Genomic DNA, 22519 nt, shown 5'->3' with positions numbered 1-22519 from the left:
GCAGGAGATAACAGAATATTCAAAGTACTTTTGGGTAGGTTGTAACAGGATTTTGAATAAAGTACTTTCAGATGAGTTAAGAATTGTTTTAGAGGCAAGCGTTGTGGCATAGCAGGTAAAGCCTGCAACAATGCAATCCATATAGGCACCAGTTCAAGTGCTGGCTGCTCCGCTTCCAATCCAGCTCCCTACTAATGGCCTGGGAAAGCAGCAGAAGCTTGGGGCCCTGAACCCACATGGGAAACCCAGAAGAAGCTCCTGGCTCCTGGTTTCAGCTTGGCCCAGCCCTGGCCATTGTGGCCATTTGGAGAGTGAACCAGCAGATGGAAGATATCTCTCTTTAATTTTCAAATAAATAAATCAATCTTGTTTTTAAAAAAGAATTGTTTCCCTGTCATTCTAAGGGGTACACAAGTTGGTCAAGGTAAAGAATTTAATTGCTTTAAAAAAATCAGACAAAATCTCCCAACTACTCTCCTTGCCACCCAGGAATGCAAGAACAGAATATCTGAATCATTTTCTCTTTGACTGTCCACACAGGTCAGCCACAAACAGTAGCTTCCTTCTTACAGGGTCAATTACCTGAAAGTCTGGATGCCCACTCTGCTTGGCTTTCCTCACCACCTCAAGTTTTCCATTTCCCATGCTTAGAAGTTTTGTTTGTGAGGGTCCAAATGTGGCAGAAACTATTCACATGCTTCCAAGTTGTACTAGCGGCAGAGGCCAAGGATGTTGGCTGAACAACTGACCAACTTTTCCAAGGAGAGATCTGAGGCAGAGAATTTGAAAAAACACCTTCCAATCTGTCAGGAACATGGAAAAACTGTCTCTTTCATGTTGGCAAAGGCCCTAAAAGCACAGCATCACAGCGTCTGGTTAACCAGCCACCGATACTTCAAAACAGAGAGTGGACTCCACAGTTTTTCTTTAGGAACACAGAGCAGCACATTCAAGAGTAGGACCACAGGGCTCTAGGAAAAATAAGAAGTTATTGGGCCCTGGGGACTGTCTTTGCACCACAGATTTATACCATATGGACTTAAACTAGAATCAACTGTTCACTGAGCCAAAAGAAATCATGATATGAAGAGGTGGTGTGTGACAATCTCTTCTCACAGTAAAAATAACCTAGCAGAAACCTGGGAGAGGTGAAGTTTCCAGAAATGAAAAGCAAAGCCATTAGGTGATAGTCCCTGCTTTACCTATCTGAGGGAGACAGGAAACTTCTCTTTTGAAAAATCGAACAGCTCAGTTTACTTCTTGTATAGTTCAGACTGAAAATACTTGCATCCATTCCACGAAGTTAAGACCACATGTTCAAGGCCTTTCATTTGTCTGCTCTGGTGTTTTCATGGATTTTCTCTAATCATCCCAGTTCCATTTCTGAAGCCATGCCCAAGATTTCCAACAGGTCTTGAAATGAAATTACACTCCTCTCATGTGGTCTTCCTGGCTCCCCTCAAGCTTGATCCTCCAACTCTGTCTTGTCCAGAGGCATTGCCCAAGAGCTATAGTTGGATTCATCAGCATAATAGGCACATGATCCGCCTGCAGCTCAGCATAATGTCAATATGACAGACATTTGCATTTGTCTTTGCATCCTTACATCCTTTCCATGGGGTCCTGTTAAGCAGGGAGTTCTGGATAGCCACATCACACAGCCTTGCCCTGTCCTGTGCTCAGTTCAGCTCGGGGAAGTGTATAATTCACAATGGACCATGAAACAGATCTGACACTAATATGAACGACTACGTATTGAAGCCCAGAATGACTAATATTTTGTGCACAAACCAGCAAAAGTATATGAGTAATACAGATAAAAGACTCAGGACAGGGGCTAAACATACTTGAAGAAACAACCTGTTGCACATCATTGAAGAAAAAGCCTCCAGGCAAAGCTGTTTCAAAAATTATAAAGAAAATTACCCTTTTTCTAATGGTTCATGATCTTTTAAGCCCAGTTTGGTTTGAATCATGGCTCACCTATTACTTTACACATGACCTTGAATATATTCCCCAATCTGGTTGAAGTTCAGATTTTTCTTCTCCCTTCTCCTTCTCTTCTACCTCCTCCTTCTTCAAGATTTATTTACTTATTTGAAAGGCAGAGTTACAGAGATTTTCTATCCACTGGTTCACTCTTGAAATGGCTACAAAGTATGGCACTGTGCTGGGCCACACAGACAGGAGCATGGAACTCCATCCATCTTTCCCACATGGGTGGCAGGGAACCAACACTTGGGCCAACTTCCACTGCTTCCCCAGGTGCATTAGCAAGGAGCTGGATCAGTAGGTGGAGCAGCTGAGACCCAAACAGGCATTCATATGGGATGCTGGCATCTCAGGCAGTAGCTTAACTTGCTGTACCATAATGCAGGCTTCCTGAACCTGTTTCTTTGCTCATGCAAAATGGGGAAGATGGCATTGTATTCAACTGTTCCAAAGTTTCACAATTTAATATTTCTGGAGTCTTAAAATTACCATTGGCCATGTGCATTCATGGACTGGTTAAATCTGGTGGCATGAATGGACAACTGTAACTCCTCAAAATTTTAGTTCACAAACCATTTTCTTGATTGTTGATCGAAACTCATTGCGACTTGCAGAATGCATGTCAGTGCCTTTGAAGAAAATCCCACAGGCAGTGGTGGAATACTTCATTAGGAATTACAGCACAAGATGATGTCAGCAAGATGGTGGAATAGAAGGTCCCATGCTCTAGTTGCCTGCACAGAAATACTCCTTTGTGAGAATCCTAGAGCCTAAAGATAAAGATGAGGCACACCTTTGGAGCACAAAAAAAAGTAAATAAAAAGGGGCATAAGAAAGGTAAAAGTGATTGCACTTGGACACACTTCACCTTCCCCAGGCTGCTACATTCCCAGGGATCCACTGGTTTTACAGTTCCTCCAGTGAACAAAAGAGAGCCCATGGAAGACATTCAGATTCTCCAGCATTTTGAGGGGCATCTTCCATGAGGTGAGATAGAAGTGGGCCTTGCCCATTTAGGGAGTCTTGCTGTGGCCCCAACTGAGCATGCCGTTCACCTTTGTAATCCAGCCTCAAACAGGCAATTGTGGAGCCCAGCCAGGAGCCCTACTTGACCTAAGGGCATAGACAACGGCCCTGCCAGACAAGCCTTGCCTTGTCCAGGGATGCCGAGTTGGAATATCTAGAACTCAAGGCTGGGCTCACTGTTGTAAGTTCTTCCCTCGCATCATTCTAAAGGTTGGAAGAGGTGATCATTTTCTCAAACACACATATACCTGTACATATTACCTTTGTAGGGATACAAAGATCATGAACAATCAGGGAAACACGTCACCCAGTAGAGGAAACTAATAAAGCTCTAATAACCAACTCTGAAGAATTGGAGATATATGAGAAGTACAGTTCAGATTCCTGAAGATCCGAAGTCTCCAAACACACTGAACCTGAATGAGGTCTATTCTGAGACACATTATAATTAAATTGTCAAAAATCAAAGACAAAGCATTGTAAGAGCTGCAGAGAAGTTACTCATCACATACAGGGGAGCTTCCATGAGATGATCAACAGATTTCTTAGCAGAAACCTTGCAGGTTAGTAGAGAATGGGATGACATATTTAAAATCTTTAAAGACAAAACATTGCTTACCATAAATACCTGGCAAAACTGTCCTTCAGAAATAAAGAAGAAAATAATTTTTTCCAAACTAAAGCTATGGGGGTTTGTTACCAATAGACATGCCTTATTAGAAATGCTAATAACAGTTCTTCAAGCTGAAATGAAAGGATAATACTTGACAACATAAAAACAAGTAAATGTATAAAATCAACTTTTAAGGGTAAACATAACAGTTAAACTTCTTCTAATATTGTAATGGTGACATAAAATACTTTTATCTCTGGCATAAAAGATGGAAGATAAACACACTGAAAAATAACTATAATTAGTTTTCAATACATTGTTAATGTAAAATATATGTTATAACATCAGTAACCTAAAATTATGGGGAGAAAGGAAGGAATAGTATAGATTTTTTGCATGCAATTTAATTTGTATCAGCTCAAATCATTTGCTATTTTTTAAAGTTTTACTTTTTTTAATTTTTAAAGATTTATTTATTTGAAAGGCAGAGTTACAGAGAGGTAGAGGCAGAGAGAGAGAGGACTTCCATCTGCTGGTTCACTCCCCAGGTGGCCACAATGGCCAGAGCTGTGCCGATTCGAAGCCATGAGCCAGGAGCTTCTTCTGGGTCTCACACATGGGTGCAGGGGCCCAAGGACTTGGACCATCTTCTACTGCTTTCCCAGGCCATAGCAGAGAGGTGTATTGGAAGTGAAACAGCCAGGACTTGAACTCGTGCCCATATGGAATGCCGGCACTGCAGGCAGTGACTTTACCTGCTATGCCACAGTGTTAGCCCCTATAATTATGCTTTGTCCTAGCCTCATGGGAGCCTCAGAAAGAAAACCTGTTGTAGATACAAAAATGATTAAAGAAGGAATCAAAGTGCCATCACAAACTCATCAAGTTACAAAGGAAGAACAGCAAGAGAGGAAAAAAGGGACAAAGGAACTACAAACACAAAAAAATTCAACTGGCAATAATTACTATGATAAACAGATTAGATTCTCTAATAAAAAGACACAGAATAGCTGAAAGATAAGGAAACAGGATCCATATGCTGCTTACAAAGTACTCTAGCTTTAAAGACACACGTATGTTGAAAATGAAGGGTTGCCGGCGCCGCGGCTCAATAGGCTAATCCTCCGCCTTGCGGCGTTGGCACACCGGGTTCTAGTCCTGGTAGGAGCACCGGATTCTGTCCCGGTTGCCCCTCTTCCAGGCCAGCTCTCAGCTGTGGCCAGGGAGTGCAGTGGAGGATGGCCCAAGTGTTTGGGCCCTGCACCCGTGTGGAAGACCAGGAGAAGCACCTGGCTCCTGGCTTTGGATCAGCGTGGTGTGCTGGCTACAGCGCGCTGGCCACGGCAACCATTGGAGGGTGAACCAATGGCAAAGGAAGACCTTTCTCTCTCTCTTTATCACTGTCCATTCTGCCTGTCAAAAAAAAAAAAAAAAAAAAAAAAAAAGAAGGGAAGTGGGGCTAGTGCTGCAGGATAGGGGGTTAAGCCTTTAGCGCCAGCATCCTCAGCATCCCACATGGGCGCCAGTTCAATCCCTGCCTGCTCTACTTCTGATCCAGCCCTGCTAATGCGCCTGGGAAAACAGAGAAGGTTGGCCCAAGTATTTGGGCCCTGAACCCATGTGGGAGACCCAGAAGAAGCTCCTGGCTTCGATTTGGCCTAGCTCTAGCTGTTGTGGCCATTTGGGGAGTAAACTAGTGGATGGAAGATCTCTGTCTGTCTCTCCCTCTCTCTCTGTAACTCTGCCTTTCAAATAAAATAAATAAATCTGAAAAGAAAATTGCATTTTATGCAAATAGTAAGCAAAAGGGTACAAAGGCAGACAAAATATACTTTTAATCAAAACTGTCACAAGAGACAAAGAAAGTGATTAAATAATGTTAAGGAGGCCAATTCATCAAGAAAATACACCAGCTGTAATGTAAATACCTATACACATCAGAGCATATACTACATAAAGCAAATATTAACAGATATGAAAATAGAAATAAATGGTATTTCAATAACAGTAGGGTACTTTAGTAGCCTACTCTCAACAATCAATAGGTCATATGACAGAAAATCAATAAGGAACAACATTATTGTTATCAAGTGGACCTAACAGACACAGAGCATTCCATCCAATGGCAGCAGAGTATACATCCTTCTCAAGCACATATGGAACAGTCTCCAGGGCAGATCATATGTTAAGCCACAAAAGAAATGACAAACACAAGAAGACTGAAATCATATCAAGTGTCTTTTCCAACCACAATGGTATGAAACTAGAAATGAGTACTGGAAAATTCACAAATATGTAAAAATTAAACACAATCAAGAAATAAACAAAAGGTCAGAGAAGAAACCAAAAGCAAAACACATACCAAAAAAAAAAAAAAAAAAAAAAAAGAAAAGAAAAAAAAGAAATGGAAACACAGCACACCAAAACACACGATGCAGCAAAAGTAGTTCCAAGAGGAAAGTTTATAGTGATAAACACCTACATTAACAGAAAGAAAATATTGCAAACAATCTAAATTTTATTCTGCAAGGAACTAGAAAAGAGATAAAATAGCCCAAAGTTAGCAAATAGAAGGAAACAATGAGCAGATGTAGTTAAAATAAGGCATATAAAAACAATAAAAATGACCAATTGGTTCATTTTTAAATATACATTTTTAGCTACACTAATGAAGAAAAAAAGCTTTACATAAATAAAACAAAAGAGAGGATATTACAACTAATATCACAGAAACATAAAGGATCATAAGACAACATGGTGAACAATATGCCAACAATTTGTAAAATTTGGAAGAAATGGATACATTTCTAGAAACATCTATCAAGACTGAAGAACCAGAAATCACAAAGATATAGAAAATATGAATAGACCAACACAAGAAAATTTAATCAGTAAATCCCAGAAAACAAATGCTCAGGACCAGATGGTGAATCCTATCAAACATGTTTAAAAAAAGGTTAATTTTTCTCAAGCCCTTTGAAAAAACTGAAGAGGTGGCACATTTCCAAACTTACTTTATAAGGCCAGTATTATACCGACACCAAAGTTGAATAAGGGACATAACAAGAAAGGCAAATTAAAGGCCAATATTCTTGAGGTGGGTGTTTGACCCACTGATACAGATGTCTATGTTCCACATTAGACCATCTGTGTTTGATTTCTGACTGTAGCTCTGATTCCTACCTCCTGCCGCTGCAGACCCTGGGAGACAATAGGTAATGGGAGGTGTTTGGGTACCTGTAATCCACATGGGTGATTTGGATTAAGTTCCTGGCTCCTGGTTCTGTCAGTAGGCCCAGACTTAGATGTGGCAGGCATTTGGGGAGTTAACCAGTGAATGTGAGCTGTTGATTTGTCTCTGGAACAAACACTTTTTAAAAATCTCTAAAATAATAGTATAACAAAGTGGCAATATTTTAAAAATATAAAAATTTTTAAAAGGCCAACATTCATGATGATGCAAAAATTCTCAACAAAATACTAGCAAACTGAATTCAATAGTACGTTAACAGGAAACATACACCACAACCAAGTGAGATCTATCCCTGGGATGCAAAGATGGCACAACATACAGAAATCAATAAAAGTGATATATCATATTAACAGAATGAAAGATAAACATCATATATAATGATTATCTCAAGGATATAGAAAAGCAAATATACAAAATTCAACATCTTTCTATGACATAAACTCAATGAATTGGTTGTAAAAGAAATGTATTTCACCATAACAAAGGCCTTACATGTCCACAGGTAATATACTTATTGGTGAATATCTGAAATCTTTGTCTCAAAGATCAGGAACAAGACCAGAGTTCCTATTTTCACCACTTCTATTCAACATGGTACTGGAAGTCCTAGCCAGAGCAATCAGGCAAGCAAAAGAAAAGGCATCCAAATCAGAAAGGAAGAAATAAAATAGTCTTCTTGTAAATGACATGATTTAGTACACATAAAATCCAAAAAGATTCCACCAAAAACTCTTAGCACAAATAAATTCTGTAAAGTTTCAAGATATAAAATAAACATACCAAAATCTGTTGCACTGCATCAACAATGAACTATCGGAAAAAGAAACAAACAATTCCATTATGATATCATCAAGTGTAATAAAATACTTAAGAATAAATTTAACCAAGGAAGTGAGAGATTTATGTACTGGAATCTGTAAGACTTGATAAGAGAAAACAAAGAGACAAATAAATGGAAAGATATAAATTTTAAGAATAGTTCAAAATATCCATATCACACAAAGCAATCTATAGATTCAATGTAACCCCTATCAAAATTCCAATGGATTTTTCATGTAAATAGAAAAAAAAAGTTCTAAAATTCACATAGGACCATAAAAAAAACCCAAATAGCCAAAGCAATCTTGAGAAAGAATGAAGCTGGAACACCACACCTCTTGATTTCAAACTACAGCACAAAGCCATAAGAATCAAAATAGAAGGTACTCACATACAGACACATAGACCAATGAATAGAAAAGAGACCAGATGTAAATCCACACATACATAGTTGATTGCCTTTGGCAAGGCTGTCAGGATGACACAATGGTGGAAGAATGATCTCCTTAGTAAATGGTGTTGGGAAAACTGGATGCCCATATGTAGGAGAATGAAGCTGAATCTTTTTCTTACGAGTAAAAAGAAATCTTTGCTTAGTATATAATAAGTTGATCTTCTGTATATAAAGATAGTTGAAAATGAAACTCAATGAAGAGTGGGATGGGAGAGGGAGTGGGAGATAGGAGGGGTGCGGGAGGGAGGGAGGTTGCGAGGGGAAAGCCACAACAATGCAAAAGTTGTACTTTGTAAATTCACATTTATTAAATTAAAAAAATTAAAAAAAAAAAAGAACAAGGGATTGAGTGAGTAAGAAGGCTATAAAATTAGGTTGAGACCATGCCATGGAGGGGTACCAAATGTGAGGATAAGGCAGTTTGATATTTTATTTGGCAAGAAATAAAATTGGAAATACTGGAGTGGTGTAGTTCTTATAAAGGCCAAAGGATGAATTTGGTTCTAAAGCTCAAAATGAGTACAGTCCATCATATTTCATCTTAGAAAGTATCTACACTACAGTTCATTTTAAAGAGCACACAGAGATACATACTTAATATTGCTTTCAGGGACCAAAGTTGAAAGGAAATACTTTGTTGTGAAGTACAGATTCTGAAAGGTTTAAACCCAATTTGTATTCAAGTAGTCTCATTTCTGAACTATTCTCCCCCCACCCTTACACCTTTTATTTAAAAAAATCAGTATTTCAGGGGCAGCACTGTGGCATAATGGGTTAAGCTTCCACCTGCAGCAAGGGCATTCCATGTGGTTGTTGATTTGATCCACTTATCATCCAGCTCCCTGCTGATGTGCCTGGGAAAGCAGTGAGAGATGGACTAGGTCCTTGGTCCCCTGCACCCTTGAGACACCCAGAAGCTGCTAGCTCCTGGCTTTGGTATGGCCCAGACCTGGCCATTGTAGTCACTTGGAGAGTGAACCAGTGGATGGAAGATTTCTCTCTCTGTCTTTTAAATAAATAATCTTTATTTTTAAATCAGTATTTCTCAAATGTTGATGAAACTGGAAAAGAATTCCAAATCTGTGATGGAAAGACTTACGTGTGTATCTGATCAAACCAGCAGCAACATATAAAATATAAATGGACAGCATTTAAAACAAACCAAAAACCTATAATGGTATCAAAGCAACAATGTTATCAGGCAGGAATTAAAAATCTCTAGTTAAAGCCAATGAGGACTTGCAGGCTAATTTTTTTTACTCCTGCTGTTAGTTAAAATCAGGAAACTCTTTCTATTCAAACTCAGGGTGAAGTGAATATTTGATTCTTCATTTTCTCAAAACCACCTTTCCTTGCCTGCTCCTTTTCTTTAATAATCCCCCCCCTTTTTTTTTTAAAAAAGATTTATTTATTTATTTCAAAGTCAGGGTTCCACACAGAGAGAGAGAGAGAGAGGTCTTTCACCCAGTGTTTCACTCCCCAGATGGCTGCAATGGCTGGAGCTGCGCCGATCCAAAGCCACGAGCAAGGAACTTCTTCCGGGTCTCCCATGCCGGTTAGGAGCCCAAGGACCTGGGCCATCTTCTACTCCTTTCCCAGGCCATAGCAGAGAGCTGGAGTGGAAGTGGAGAAGCCAGGTCTTGAATCGGCACCTATATGGGATGCCAGTGCTTCAGGCCAGGGTGTTAACCCTCTGTGCCACAGCGCTGGCCCCAATAATTTTCCCTTTCTGATCAGCTTGGGGATAGACTGTGATCCGGTATGGGAAAAATCAAAGTGCTTCTCCAGAATTTTGTATCATTTGCTGCCATGCTTTGGTTATATAAGCTGAAAGCCTCCATTTCTATCAACACCCTCAGCTCTTTACCCCTCACTGCAAAGATAAAGTCTGCCTTGAAGAGAAAACTAATTCAGGAGAAAAAAACAAAAATCAGAGCCAACTTGGAGGGATAGCAAGGTGACTTCTTTGCATGTTTGGCTATAGCCATGCTTGCACTTCCCTGTTTAAGAGCTAATAAATTGCCCTTCGTGCAATGAAGTTGAGTTTCTGTCATTTCCAACTGAAGGATGGGTTAATAATTAAAAGTGCTTGAGGTAGGTGTTTAGTGTAGTGCTTAAGACGCTGGTTGGGACACCCACATCCCCTATATGGGTGCTTGTGTTTGAGTTCTACCTCTGCTTTCAACCCAGCTTCCTGCAAACACACACCCTGAGAGGCAGCAGGTGATGGCTCCAGTACTTGGGTCTGTACCACCCACACTGGACACCCAGATTGTATTCTGACCTCCTGGGTTTGCCCTGGCTCAGTCCTGGCTATTGTGGGCATTTGGGAAATGAGCCAGCGGACGGCTGAGTTCTCTTTCAAATAAAATGAAAATAAAAAAAAAATCAAAATTGTCTAACATATAGCTTAAAATAAAATAGTATATGATTAAATAAAAGTAAACTAGCAATTTATATAAAATTTATTAGTAGTAATTCAGGTACAGCACACTGTGTAATGAATTGAGCAATATGAAATCAGATACAACACATAGTACATGTCAACCTAATTATACAAAATGTATAAAGGAAACTGTTGGCTATGTACAGCTTAACGTTTTATTATGCATTGTGAAACCTGAATTTCATTACTTGCTAGAGAAACAAAATGGCTCAATTATGCTTTGGAATCTTTAATATCTATTATAGTAACTCTTTAATTCATATTTATAATAGGAACAGGTGCAAGTTTTGTTTACTGTAATTTGTGACTATCAACCCCATAGGTAATAATTAGCAACTATGAAAGGCATATCTACTCTTTGAAATCACTGTTTAAAAATAAAGAAGGCCAGGTGGAGCTTTTCTCCTTTTAAAATGTGATTCATGAGTAAAATGTGATATTCTGAACTTAATCTAGGTCAAGGAGTTTTTTACTTATTAGAATTTGTAAAGAATCAAAAATGGAGAGGGCCTCTGAATACTATACATTTCTAGAACTTTCAGTGAATTTTTCCAATTTCATCCTTTCAAGTCTCTGACATGCTTTTTTCACTAAAACATGTTTATTGTAAATCCTGTGGGAATAAATGTGAATATTAATCAGATGAGGTAGTAGCTATATTTAGATGCACTTTGCTAGTTAAATTATTTCTTAAAAAAATAGCCTGTAATTGAAAAGTCTAATGGAATTCTAGAAAACAGAGCTGGCAGAGATGCATTAGATCACGCCGATTTTTTAATCTTTCTTTTCCTCTCCTGGGCAGAGGAAAGAACAGGACAAATCCTTTGGTTTTAGTCCAGCTTTCAATTTAAATTCTAGAAGGGATAGAACTCAATGCTTTTCTTGGAAATGAGACTACATCATAACAGATTTCACTGTCAGGAAATTCCTCTCCACCCTGACATTCAGATCACATGTTTGTTTTGTGTACTTTATTCCACTTTTCCCCCAAAACAACTCCATGGCATGTTTGATTCAATTCATCCTATTTCTTGCCTGTTTTCATCAAGACACGTTTAACATTTTTTTAAGGATTTATTTATTTATTTGAAAGTCAGAGTTATACACAGAGAGGAGGAGAGGCAGAGAGACAGAGAGAGAAATAGAGAGAGAGAGGGAGAAAGGGAGGGAGAAAGAGAGACAGAGAGCTACAGATATCTTCCACCTGCTGGTTCATTCCCCAATTGGCTGCAACGGCCGGAGCTGTGCCGATCTGAAGCCAGGAACCAGGAGCTTCTTCCAGGTCTCCCATGCGGGCGCAGGGGCCTAAGGTCTTGAGCCATCTTCTACTGCTTTCCCAAGCCATAGCAGAGAGCTGGATTCGAAGTGGGGCAGCTGGGACTCGAACTGGTGCCCACAGGGGATGCCTGTGCCGCAAGTGGTGGCTTTACCTGCTACGCCACAGCACCAACTGCGAGACACATTTAACTTTTAGATTAAACCTGGATCCCTTGAAATCCCACTTAGTTTTGATATTTAGTATCAAAGGGTATGCTACTTCACATAAATTCTTTACTATACTAGAAGATTCAAGGATTTGCTTTAAGGATGTAAATAAATCTCTCAAAGTACAAAGCTTTCCTTTCTATGAATCACATTTCCACTAGTAATTTTATAACACAGATCTTTTTGGCATAATTGTCTTAGAATTCTCTTTTTCAATTTCTAACCCAAGTTACATATTTTTTGTGTTCCACAAGTTTCTCTTACTCTCATTTCATTATCTTTCCATATTTCTATTATTTCTAAGTTTCCTTAATGCCTCTGGGGCTTCTTTTTGGTCTAAAATTTATTCCACTTGTAAACTAAAAATGAATTTGATTAATGTCCAATTTTATTATTGTTTAACCACTAAGAACACAGATGTAATACAGATGTAATAATTCTTTATTCTTTTACAGTAATATTGCAGCTTCATAACTGTATAAATTTCAATAAAATTAGGAAACCCTAATTTTAATATGTGAACTTCCATAAGGTATAAATTAACACACAAATATGCATACATACTTAAACATTTTAAATAATACATTAAAGAATTTCAAACATTTATTTTCTTTAGTTACTGCTAAACGCATCAAAACACAGCATCAAACTGGTCACCACAACATTCATGTGGTAATGATGTGAATAGTTTGGGAATGGGACAAGAAGAATGGAATTTATAAGTCAATGAGTCTTTGATAATAAGTTTGTGAACAAGTACCGTCAAATCTGTTGGCACTTGAGAGTCAAACAATGTGGAGCTGCTGAAATTCTGAACTGAATGTAAGAAAATGTGGTTAACAGTATTTATTTACACAAGGCATTGTGGCATTGTATTGGGAGTTTCCTAAGTATAAAAGCTGTCTTAAAAAGAGTTAAGTTACATACAAAACCCAAATATAGAATGCTGATGGAGGACCAGTTCTCCTTGATAAGATGGTGTGTTTCACAGTCTTTCTATTTAGTGAGGTCCCACTAAGCAGAATGCCAACTGTGCAGTTAACACAGATTACTCTTGGTACTACAAACGGTATTGCACTGAACTAACAGAAAAGTTTTCAGCCTATAGAATTAAGCCACAGCTTAATATGCACTATGTTTTTCAGGTGCAAAATGGGTTCTAATATGAATGGGGGGCTTACAAGCCAATTAATTAAAAAGGTTATGAAATGCATTTTTAAAAATTTAGATTGTTTAATTATTTTGCAGACAAACAAAAAATTACAACAATAATACCACAATCACCCAACAGCCCATCAATGCATTATCCTCTCCAACTGTCTGGGAATTTTCAACTTCTTCCAGAGGAGTGCTCAATTTTTCTTGCCAAAGTTCTTGGTAGCTTCACTTTTTGCTGGGAAAAAAAAGTAAACATACAGTCAAATGTTTATACTGTTTCTGTTTAGCCTGTTCTGTTTTTTCCTTTTTTCTCCTCCCTTCTGATGCATAGCAACAGCACAGCTCACGGGGACAGGCAAACTGTGTCATGTCCCAGGCAGCTGGGATATACAATCCTGGCCACAATAAATAGAGAAATGTGAAAGTAGCAATTATATTTTGTGAGGTAACATCCTTCCTGACTGTGTGGAAGACTTGAGAATGGTCACTTCACGTGTGGTTATCATTCCACAATCATGCTACTAAACAGATCACTAGTATCACACAGGCTGGCCACATGTGGTTGGAATCAACTTTTCCAAGATTTTCTTTCAAATCTGAAAATTGAAGGTCAGTACATGCTGAGTGAAGGTGGGCTGACAGAGCCTTTTCATAGGCAAGAAGACTTGAGAGTCAAAGGAGTACCTCTGATACTCCTGTCTTGCCTAGAGTGAGTGGGACTAACTAGTAGATTGATGCACCATACACAGGTCATTGAGAACCCAAGACTAACCTTTTCTCCCTGTATTTTTTCCCACAGCATAGAGCAGGTTTGCCAAAGCAACATAATCAGAGTATCTGCTCTATTTATTTCACTGTATTGTGAAGCTAAAGGAATTAATGAATAAAAAGACTGTGAAATTATTAAGGTTAAATGATTTTTTTTGCTTGAGGCTTGTAACAATTTATCTCCATTGCATAGATGAAAAAAATAAAGCACACACAGAGTGAATGGTCCAAAGGCTGACAGCTTATGAACATTCATGTTGGAACCATAATCCTAGACCTTTGCCTCATATTCCAAATTGATGGCACCTAGATTTCACATTGTACCAGGAACCAAAGTTGTGTTTGGAATCCTTTCTATGAGTAACACACCCAAATAAGTTCTATCCAAGAAATGGTGTCTACCTTGAGGAATTTTGTAAGCTCAGCAGTCTGTTGAGTGCCTCCATGATACGTAAGTGACTGTTTTCTCCTTTGCTTTTTCCATAATGTTTTCCAATGGAAGTTGTATGCAATTTCCATTGTAACACCTATTATACTATAAAGTTTATGTTTGTGTTCATGTGTCTTTGAGACTCCACCCCCCACCCCATCCACACACACACTTAAAGGGGAAGAAGAGGGGTAAGGAGGAATGAGGAGAGAATGAAGGAGAGTGGAAGGAAGGATTTATGGGACCAATAAGAAACTGACAGATGAGTAGCTACTATGCCACATATTTTCACTAATGAAAAGAATCAATCTGGGGTTGAATTCTTTCTCAAAAGGCAGAGGCATTTTTAAAACTTGTGTTACATAAGAACATCTGGGAAATATATTTTGCTGGTATATTTTAAAATCAATATCTTTATAGCAGTGAGGTGACTATTTTTCCCTTTCTTTGCCCCCAAATGTATCCAGTAATCTTCTCTTAAAAGGAATTTACTCTTTCCTCCTTAGGCTGAAATGAAGTGGTTTTAATCTGCAAGTCAGCACCAGTGTTGTGGCATATCGGGTAAGGCCTCCACCTGAGATTCTGGTGTCCCATTGGGCACCAGTTTCTGTCCAGCTGCTCCACTTCTGATACAGCTCCTTGCTAATGGCCTGGGAAAAGCAGAAGATGGTCCATGTGTTTGGGACCCTGCAACATGTGGGAGACTTGGAAGAAGCCCCCGGGCTCCTAGCTTTGGCTTGGCCCAGCTTGGGTCACTGTGGCCACCTGGGGAGTGAGTCTGTGGATGGAAGATCTCTCTCTCTCTGTCTTTTCCTCTCTTTGTGTAACTCTTTCAAATAAAAAAAAAAAAAAAAAAAAAACCACAAAAAACCTGTTAGTCTAACTTTGATAAACAAGGTTCTGTCAAGCAAGTTATACTATTTTTTTTAAAGAACTATATTGATGATAGCTTTTCTATTTCTGTTTTAACTTATTTACTAAGAGACAGAGGAGAGACAGTAAGAATGAGCTCCCATCTGCTGGTTCATTCCCACAATGCCCACAATGGCTGAAACTGGATGGAGCCAAAGCCTGGGGGCTGGAAACTCAACCCAGGTCTGCCAATCCAGCAACCCAGTTCACTTTAGCCAGCATCACTGCCTCCCCAGGTCTGCAATTAGTGAGAAGCTGGAGTTAAGACTCAGAGTCAAGCATGGAACCTGGGTGCACTGATATGGGATGTGGGCATCTTAACTAACACCTTAACTAGGCTAAGTGCCTGTCCCAAGCCACACCATTCTGAGCACTTTCCACTGACTGATACAAGGTGGGTAATCAGCACTCTGTATTTCCAATCTAGTGGCCTACCTTAAATGCTTATTCTTTTACAGTCAACCTTTTACTTTCCTTAAAAAGCAATAAACAAAGTAGGACAAAACCTTGCCCAAGGCTGATTAATACAGGCAGACTTTTGAAAAAATAAATTATGGCAATCCACAATCATAATAAACATTATAACAACCATCGAGTGTGGAAACTACTGAATCCCAGCCCAGACACACATTTCCCCCAAACTAGAAAAGAGACACCTTGTACTATAAACTCAGGATCAAAATCCAACTTTTTTGCCTCTGGAGAGAGAAAGAATTTCAAGGCTTTCCAAAGAAAATGCCTTGTTCTTATATAATCCCCTCCCTCATCAAGGGACCACCTGCAGAACATCCAATTCTATGAGGATCCACAAAGAAACAGCACCCTGAAGGGCTTACGCAACAACGTGCATATATAGGACGACCTGGCATTACTGTTAAGGTGTGTTTAGTAACAATGTGATAACACTGATAGAGGCTTGAAAATCCTGTCAGATCTTTCAGATCTTCTTTGTTTCTGTGCTACAGCAGTTCTAGATAACCCTCAGTATGGAAAACACGAGTCACCTGCATTCCTGTAAACAAGTTAAACATCATATAACTACCACAAAAATGGCAAATTTCACTTAATAAGGTTCCAAGTACCCTACACCAAAGTAGCCTTTTCTTATTGCTCCATTACAGGAAGCCTCACTTGGATGTGCATTTCTAAATAAGGTGAAAGAGGAGCTGTGTGTGCTATGTTTATTTACACAGACAATGTTTGCCCTGGCTAGTAACTCACATTACTAACAACTTTCCCTGAAACCAACATTTAGAGAGAGTAAATTGTATTAAGGAAAAAGTAAGGTTTTATAAAGTTTTAAAAAAATGTAACTGGCCATTTAAAGCTAAAATCCCTAATTTATTTTGAGAAAACAAAACTGGTGTTCAGATTGTGAAAAATATTATAAAGTTAAGAATAAGTATAAGAATTACAGGCTCATATTTATTATTAAAGAATTAATATTTGCTAATTAAAATCTGGTTTCAATTTATGGCACTGACAAAATTTTGACTACTTTAAGAAAACAAACTATTCTATTAACTTTTACAAAGACTAGAAAGCTAGGCACTCGGTGGGCAGCACTGTAGTGTAGCAGGTAGAGCTGCCGCCTGCAGTGCCAGCATCCTATATGGGAGCCCGTTTGAGTTCTGGCTGCTCCTCTTCTGATCCAGCTCTCTGCTATGGCCTGGGAAAACAGTGGAAGATGGCCTAAATCCTTGGGCTCCTGCATCCACATGTGAGACCCAAAAGGGGCTCCTGGCTCCAGGCTTCAGATTGGTGCAGCTCTGGCTGTTGCAGCCAATTGGGGAGTGAACCAGTGGATGGAAGACCTCTCTCTCTGCCTCTCCTTCTCTCTCTGTGTAACTCTTTCAAATAAATAAATAAGTCTTTAAAAAAAAAAAAAAAAAGAAACATAGGCATATATACAGAAAACACTTTTTTTTTTTTTTTTTTTTTTTTTTGACAGGCAGAGTGGACAGTGAGAGAGAGAGAGAGAGAGAGAGAGAGAAAGGTCTCCCTTTTTGCTGTTGGTTTACCCTCCAATGGCCGCCGCGGCCGGTGCACCACGCTGATCCGAAGGCAGGAGCCAGGTGCTTCTCCTGGTCTCCCATGGAATGCAGGGCCCAAGCACTTGGGCCATCCTCCACTGCACTCCCGGGCCATAGCAGAGAGCTGGACCGGAAGAGGGGCAACCGGGACAGAATCCGGTGCCCTGACCGGGACTAGAACCCGGTGTGCCAGCACTGCTAGGCAGAGGATTAGCCTGTTGAGCCGAGGCGCCAGCCCCAGAAAACACCTTACAACATTAATTTTACTGCCTGTTACAGCCTGTAATCTTGGTGTAACAGTAAAACCTGGAACACACATTAAAGAGTTCAATCCAAGACAAAGATACCACATTCCACATGAGTTTGTTACAATGAAACCTGGCCTAGACCTATAATTCTTAGCTGAAAGTAGTAGCTAATAGTTTTGAGTTGATAGAAAAGCCCCCTTACCTTTTCAGGGTAACTACTGAATTTTATTCATGCTGTGGAAATTTTCATTCAGAAATGCATTTCGTTCACTTCAATTAGTAGTTGCAAATGTGGGTAAGTCATTTTATTTGCTAGGCCTTTATGTACAGATTTTCTAGTTCAAATACTTCCCCATATGGCCAAGGACACAAACTCAAGAGGAAAATGTGTTTAAAAAAAGACATAAGAGAAGAAAGAGATGTACAGTTTGGCATACATTCCCTCAGAATTACCCCTAAGGATAAAGCTAAAAACTTGCCATGGGACTCCAAATCCCATTAAGTTGGCAGGTACTAATACCATCTTACTAGTTAAAGTGATCAGTTTCAGTTCATAACTGATCATAAAGATAGGATTAAGTGTCAAAAGGATCACATAAATAAGATCAAGTGTCTGCTAATAATAATAGATAGACTTAAAAAGGAAATATGGGAAGCGGGCCATACAGCAGACTCATAGAATGAGAAATGCCCTAAACAGCACACTGGCCTCAATCAGCCCTCAAGGCATTTGGATCTGGCTAAAAAGCCCATGAGAGCATTTCATGCATGGAAATCAAGACACTGGCAAAAAATGACCTAAATGAAAGAACTCTGTGAGTGAGATTCTGGTGAAAAGATGGGGCCATCAAAGAAGGAGGGACCTTTCTCTGAAGGGAGGAGAGAACCTCCACTTTGATTATGGCCCTGTCTAAATAATGTTGGAGTTTGTGGACTCAGGAGGCTTCCACAGCCTGGGCAGCTCATGACAAGAGCCTCGGGGTGGTCACCGACGTCATAAATGAGAGTGTCAATTGTTAAATCAACAACAGGAGTCACTGTTCTCTTGCTCCCCATGTAGGACATCTGTCCTTAATGTGTCGTACTATGAGAATTAATGGTAAAACTAGTCTTCAAATAGTACTCTATACTTTGTGTATCTGTGTAGGTGCAAACTATTAAAATCTTTACTTAGTATAGAGTTGATCTTCTGTATAGAAAGATAATTAAAAATGAATCTTAATGAAGAATGGGATGGGAAGGGAGAGGGATTAGGAGGTGGGACGGTTTGGGGGTAGGAGGGCGGGTATGGGGGAAGACCTGCTATAATCCAAAAGTTGTATTTATGAAATTTATATTTATTAAATAAAAGCTTTCTATTAAAAAATAAATAAAATTTAAAAAAGTACATAAAGGGTTAATGGCACAAGCTTGGTCTAAATGCAGCCAATATTTTAAACATAACGTTCTTTGCCACCTTATCCTTTGCTGTACTGTAGGAGGACACTAGGACTAAAACTGTTATTTAGACTACTGGTTTAACAAAAAGACAATAAATGAATGAATGAACAAATAAATAACATAATCCCAATATCCTTTTATAGCTAGACATTTAGGCTGATTTATCATGGGAAATCGGTATTATAAGCTTACATACTCTCCAAAGGACAGAGGCAGTAGCTTATTCATTTGGCTTTTTACATTATTAACTGTAGCTACAAAGTCAACTATAGAAGAGTGTAAACATGGTAGACAAACATAAATAACAAGAAATAAGAGGCAGTCCCATAATTGCTTCAGGTTCTCTTGAGTTATTTTAAGTATCACAGGAACAAATTCATGCTTACCTTGGTGAAGAACTTCCATGTCATTACTGGATCCTTTCAACACCACATGAAATGTTGGGTATTCAATGATTACTTTGTTCCTCAAATTGTCTAGGAGACTTTTATAAGGATCCAGTTCATAGTATCTTATTAATATAAAAGCAAAAGAAAAACAAAAAACACCCTTAATATTCCAAATTACTTATAAACAAAACAAATATTATCACAGACTCTTTCAATTAAAATTTTTTTAAGGTGATGGCATTAACACAGTAGTTATTTCTTATAACAAAATGTTTAATAACTTCTAAGAAAATCAGGAAGAAGAGCTACTATTATAGAGGATCTACAACTAACTCAAAAGTATATAAGATGTTTACATTAGGAAAATTCTAGAACAAGCCACTAATTTTTATAACAACTAAGGAAGAGTTGAAATCTTCTATAACATTTACATCTAATGTATCATGATTTTTTCTGGCATAAAAGAATGGCTGGGTAAAAATTCAAATTTCTCAAACATATTTACTTCAAACCTTAATGGAGAAACAAAAAAACCCCTATCCTATAATAAATAATTTCTAGTAACATAGAGTATTTAAAAAACTGGTGACAAAATACTTGGTAGAAAAGCCAATAGTAACTGTTCTCTAGAAATTTATATTGTCACAGTTAAATTTGGCCCTCCATTTTAAAACTTAACAAAACTATTTCTGGGCTTCTGAATCAGGCAAAAGCATAAAATTTAAGAAATATGGAGTTTATCAGTCACACACCACACCACAGCTGTCCAACCTATCACAGGTAATCAGGCACTAACATTCATTAAAATATGAAATTCTTTTTTTTTTTTTTTTAAAGATTTACTTCTTTATTTGAAAAGCAGAGTTACAGAGAGGCAGAGCCAATGAGAGAGAGGTCTTCCAGGCCCTGGTCCAATCCCCTGATGGCCGCAACGGCCAGAGCTATGCAGATCCGAAGCTAGGAGCCAGGAGCTTCTCCTGGTCTCTCACAAGGACTTGGGCCATTCTCTACTGCTTTCCTAGGCCATAGCAGAGAGCTGGATCACAAGTGATGCAGCCGGGACTTGAACTGGCACCCATAATGGGATGATGGCACTGCAGGCGTTGGCTTTAACTTCTATGCCACAGCACCAGCCAAAAGGTATAGAATTCTTAGGTCATTATTTAAAAACTATAAGTTTGGGTTGTAAAGATGCATTCCCATAATACCCTCTGGTTAGTTTTCTGGGGTGGGAGATAAAAAGCAGAATTTCAGGTAGTTTACCAGGGGCTACATATGGGGATATGCTGGCATGTGAACATCATCTCAGTTGGAGAGGAAAAAGGTGAAAACATGTTCAGCGATGTAGTGCAGAAGTTCTCCAGCTTTCTTCCCCAATGACATGATATTTACATACAAAATACACATTCCAAGGGATCGAGCTTGACAGCTATAACACCCATTCTCCCTTGCTTAAGAAAACACACTGAGAGGCCAACGCTGTGGCTTGGTGGGCTAAGTCGACCTGCGGTGCCGGCACCGACGTGGGCACTGGTTTGAGTTCCAGCTGACCCTCTTCCGATTCAGCTCTCCACTAAGGCCTGGGAAAGCAGTAGAAGATGGCGCAAGTCCACCCATGTGGGAGACCTGGAAGAAACTCCTGGCTCCTGGCTTTGGATGGCCTCAGCTCAGCTTTAGATGCTGCAGTCCTTTAGGGAGTGAACCAGCAGATGGAAAAGCTTTCTCTCTGTCTCTCAGTCTCTAACTCTACCTCTCAAATAAAAACACACTGAAGGGCAGGCGCTATGGAGCAGCAAGTAAAACCACCACCTGCGGTGCTGGCTTCCTGTGTGGGCGCCGGTTAAGAGGCTATGCTACTCCATTTCATATCCAGCGCCTTGCTAATGTGCCTGGGATGGCAGTGGAAGATGGTCCAAGTACTTGGGTCCCTTCATCCATGTGGGAGACAAAGGGAGCTCCCAGCTTCATATCAACACAGCTCTGGTCGTTGTGGCTATCTGGGGGACTGAACCAGTGGAAGGAACACCTCTTTCTAACTCAGTCTTGAAAAAAAATTATTAAAAAAAAACAAAAACAAAAAAATGAAAACACACTGAAACGGAAATGAGCAAGACTGAGGTTATCTCTATGATACAACTGAATCTGCTGTAATTTAGGAGTAAATTTTAATAATAAATGCATCATTCACGCCCAGTGAACTAAAGGATTTGCTAAGAATATGTTTTTTTTTTTAACTTTTATTTAATGAATATAAATTTCCAAAGTACGATTTATGGATTACAATGGCTTCCCCCACATACCGTCCCTCCCACCCACTACCCTCCCCTTTCCCATTCCCTCTCCCCTTCCATTCACATCAAGATTCATTTTCGATTATCTTAATATACAGAAGATCAGCTTAGTATACATTAAGTAAGGATTTCAACAGTTTGCTCCCACACAGAAACATAAAGTGAAAAATAATAGATGATTTTTTCAAATGATGATGAAATCAGATCAGACCTATTGTCATGTTTAATCCCAGTGAGAGTCAAGTTGGGAGTTGATAATTTCTTTTTTTTTTTTTTACAGAGGATCAGTTTAGTATACATTAAGTAAAGATTTCAACAGTTTGCACCCCCATAGAAACACAAAGTGAAATATATTGTTTGAGTACTCGTTATAGCATTAAATCTCAATGCACAGCACATTAAGGACAGAGATCCTACATGAGGAGTAAGTGCACAGTGACTCCTGTTGTTGACTTTACCAATTGACACTCCTGTCTATGGCATCAGTAGTCTCCCTATGCTCCAGTCATGAGTTTCCAAGGCTATGGAAGCCCTCTGAGTTCTCCGATTCTTATCTTATTTAGACAAGGTCATAGTCAAAGTCTAGGTTCTCTCCTCCCTTCAGAGAAAGGTACCTCCTTCTTTGAAGACCTGTTCTTTCCACTGGGATCTCACTTGCAGAGATCTTTTGCCAGAGTGTCTTGGCTTTAAGAATATGTTTTGAGGCCGGCACCATGGCTCAACAGGCTAATCCTCTGCCTTGTGGCGCCAGCACACCGGGTT

General features: G+C 39.2%; 1 protein-coding gene across 2 annotated transcripts in view; it reads right to left on the bottom strand.

Annotated features, from left to right (window-relative positions):
* Positions 1-12511: 12511 nt before the first annotated feature.
* ZNHIT6 (zinc finger HIT-type containing 6) overlaps positions 12512-22519 on the bottom strand; it is a 67296-nt gene continuing 57288 nt past the window's right edge. For both annotated transcript variants that reach the window (XR_016237213.1, XM_002715882.6), the window contains 2 exons: positions 19464-19588; positions 12512-13481 (listed from right to left, as the gene is read on the bottom strand). Coding sequence is in view for 1 of the 2 variants with exons in the window: in XM_002715882.6 (XP_002715928.2) it covers positions 13441-13481; positions 19464-19588 (166 nt within the window). In the remaining variant the exon portion in view is untranslated. The remainder of the gene's footprint in view (positions 13482-19463; positions 19589-22519) is intronic.

Source organism: Oryctolagus cuniculus, chromosome 7 (genome assembly GCF_051225735.1).
Source record: "Oryctolagus cuniculus isolate XC-2025 breed Fujian yellow rabbit chromosome 7, ASM5122573v1, whole genome shotgun sequence".
In the NCBI taxonomy this organism is placed as follows: Eukaryota; Metazoa; Chordata; class Mammalia; order Lagomorpha; family Leporidae; genus Oryctolagus; species Oryctolagus cuniculus.
Note: the sequence above shows the minus strand (reverse complement) of the source record. Positions and strands in the feature narration are given on the sequence as shown.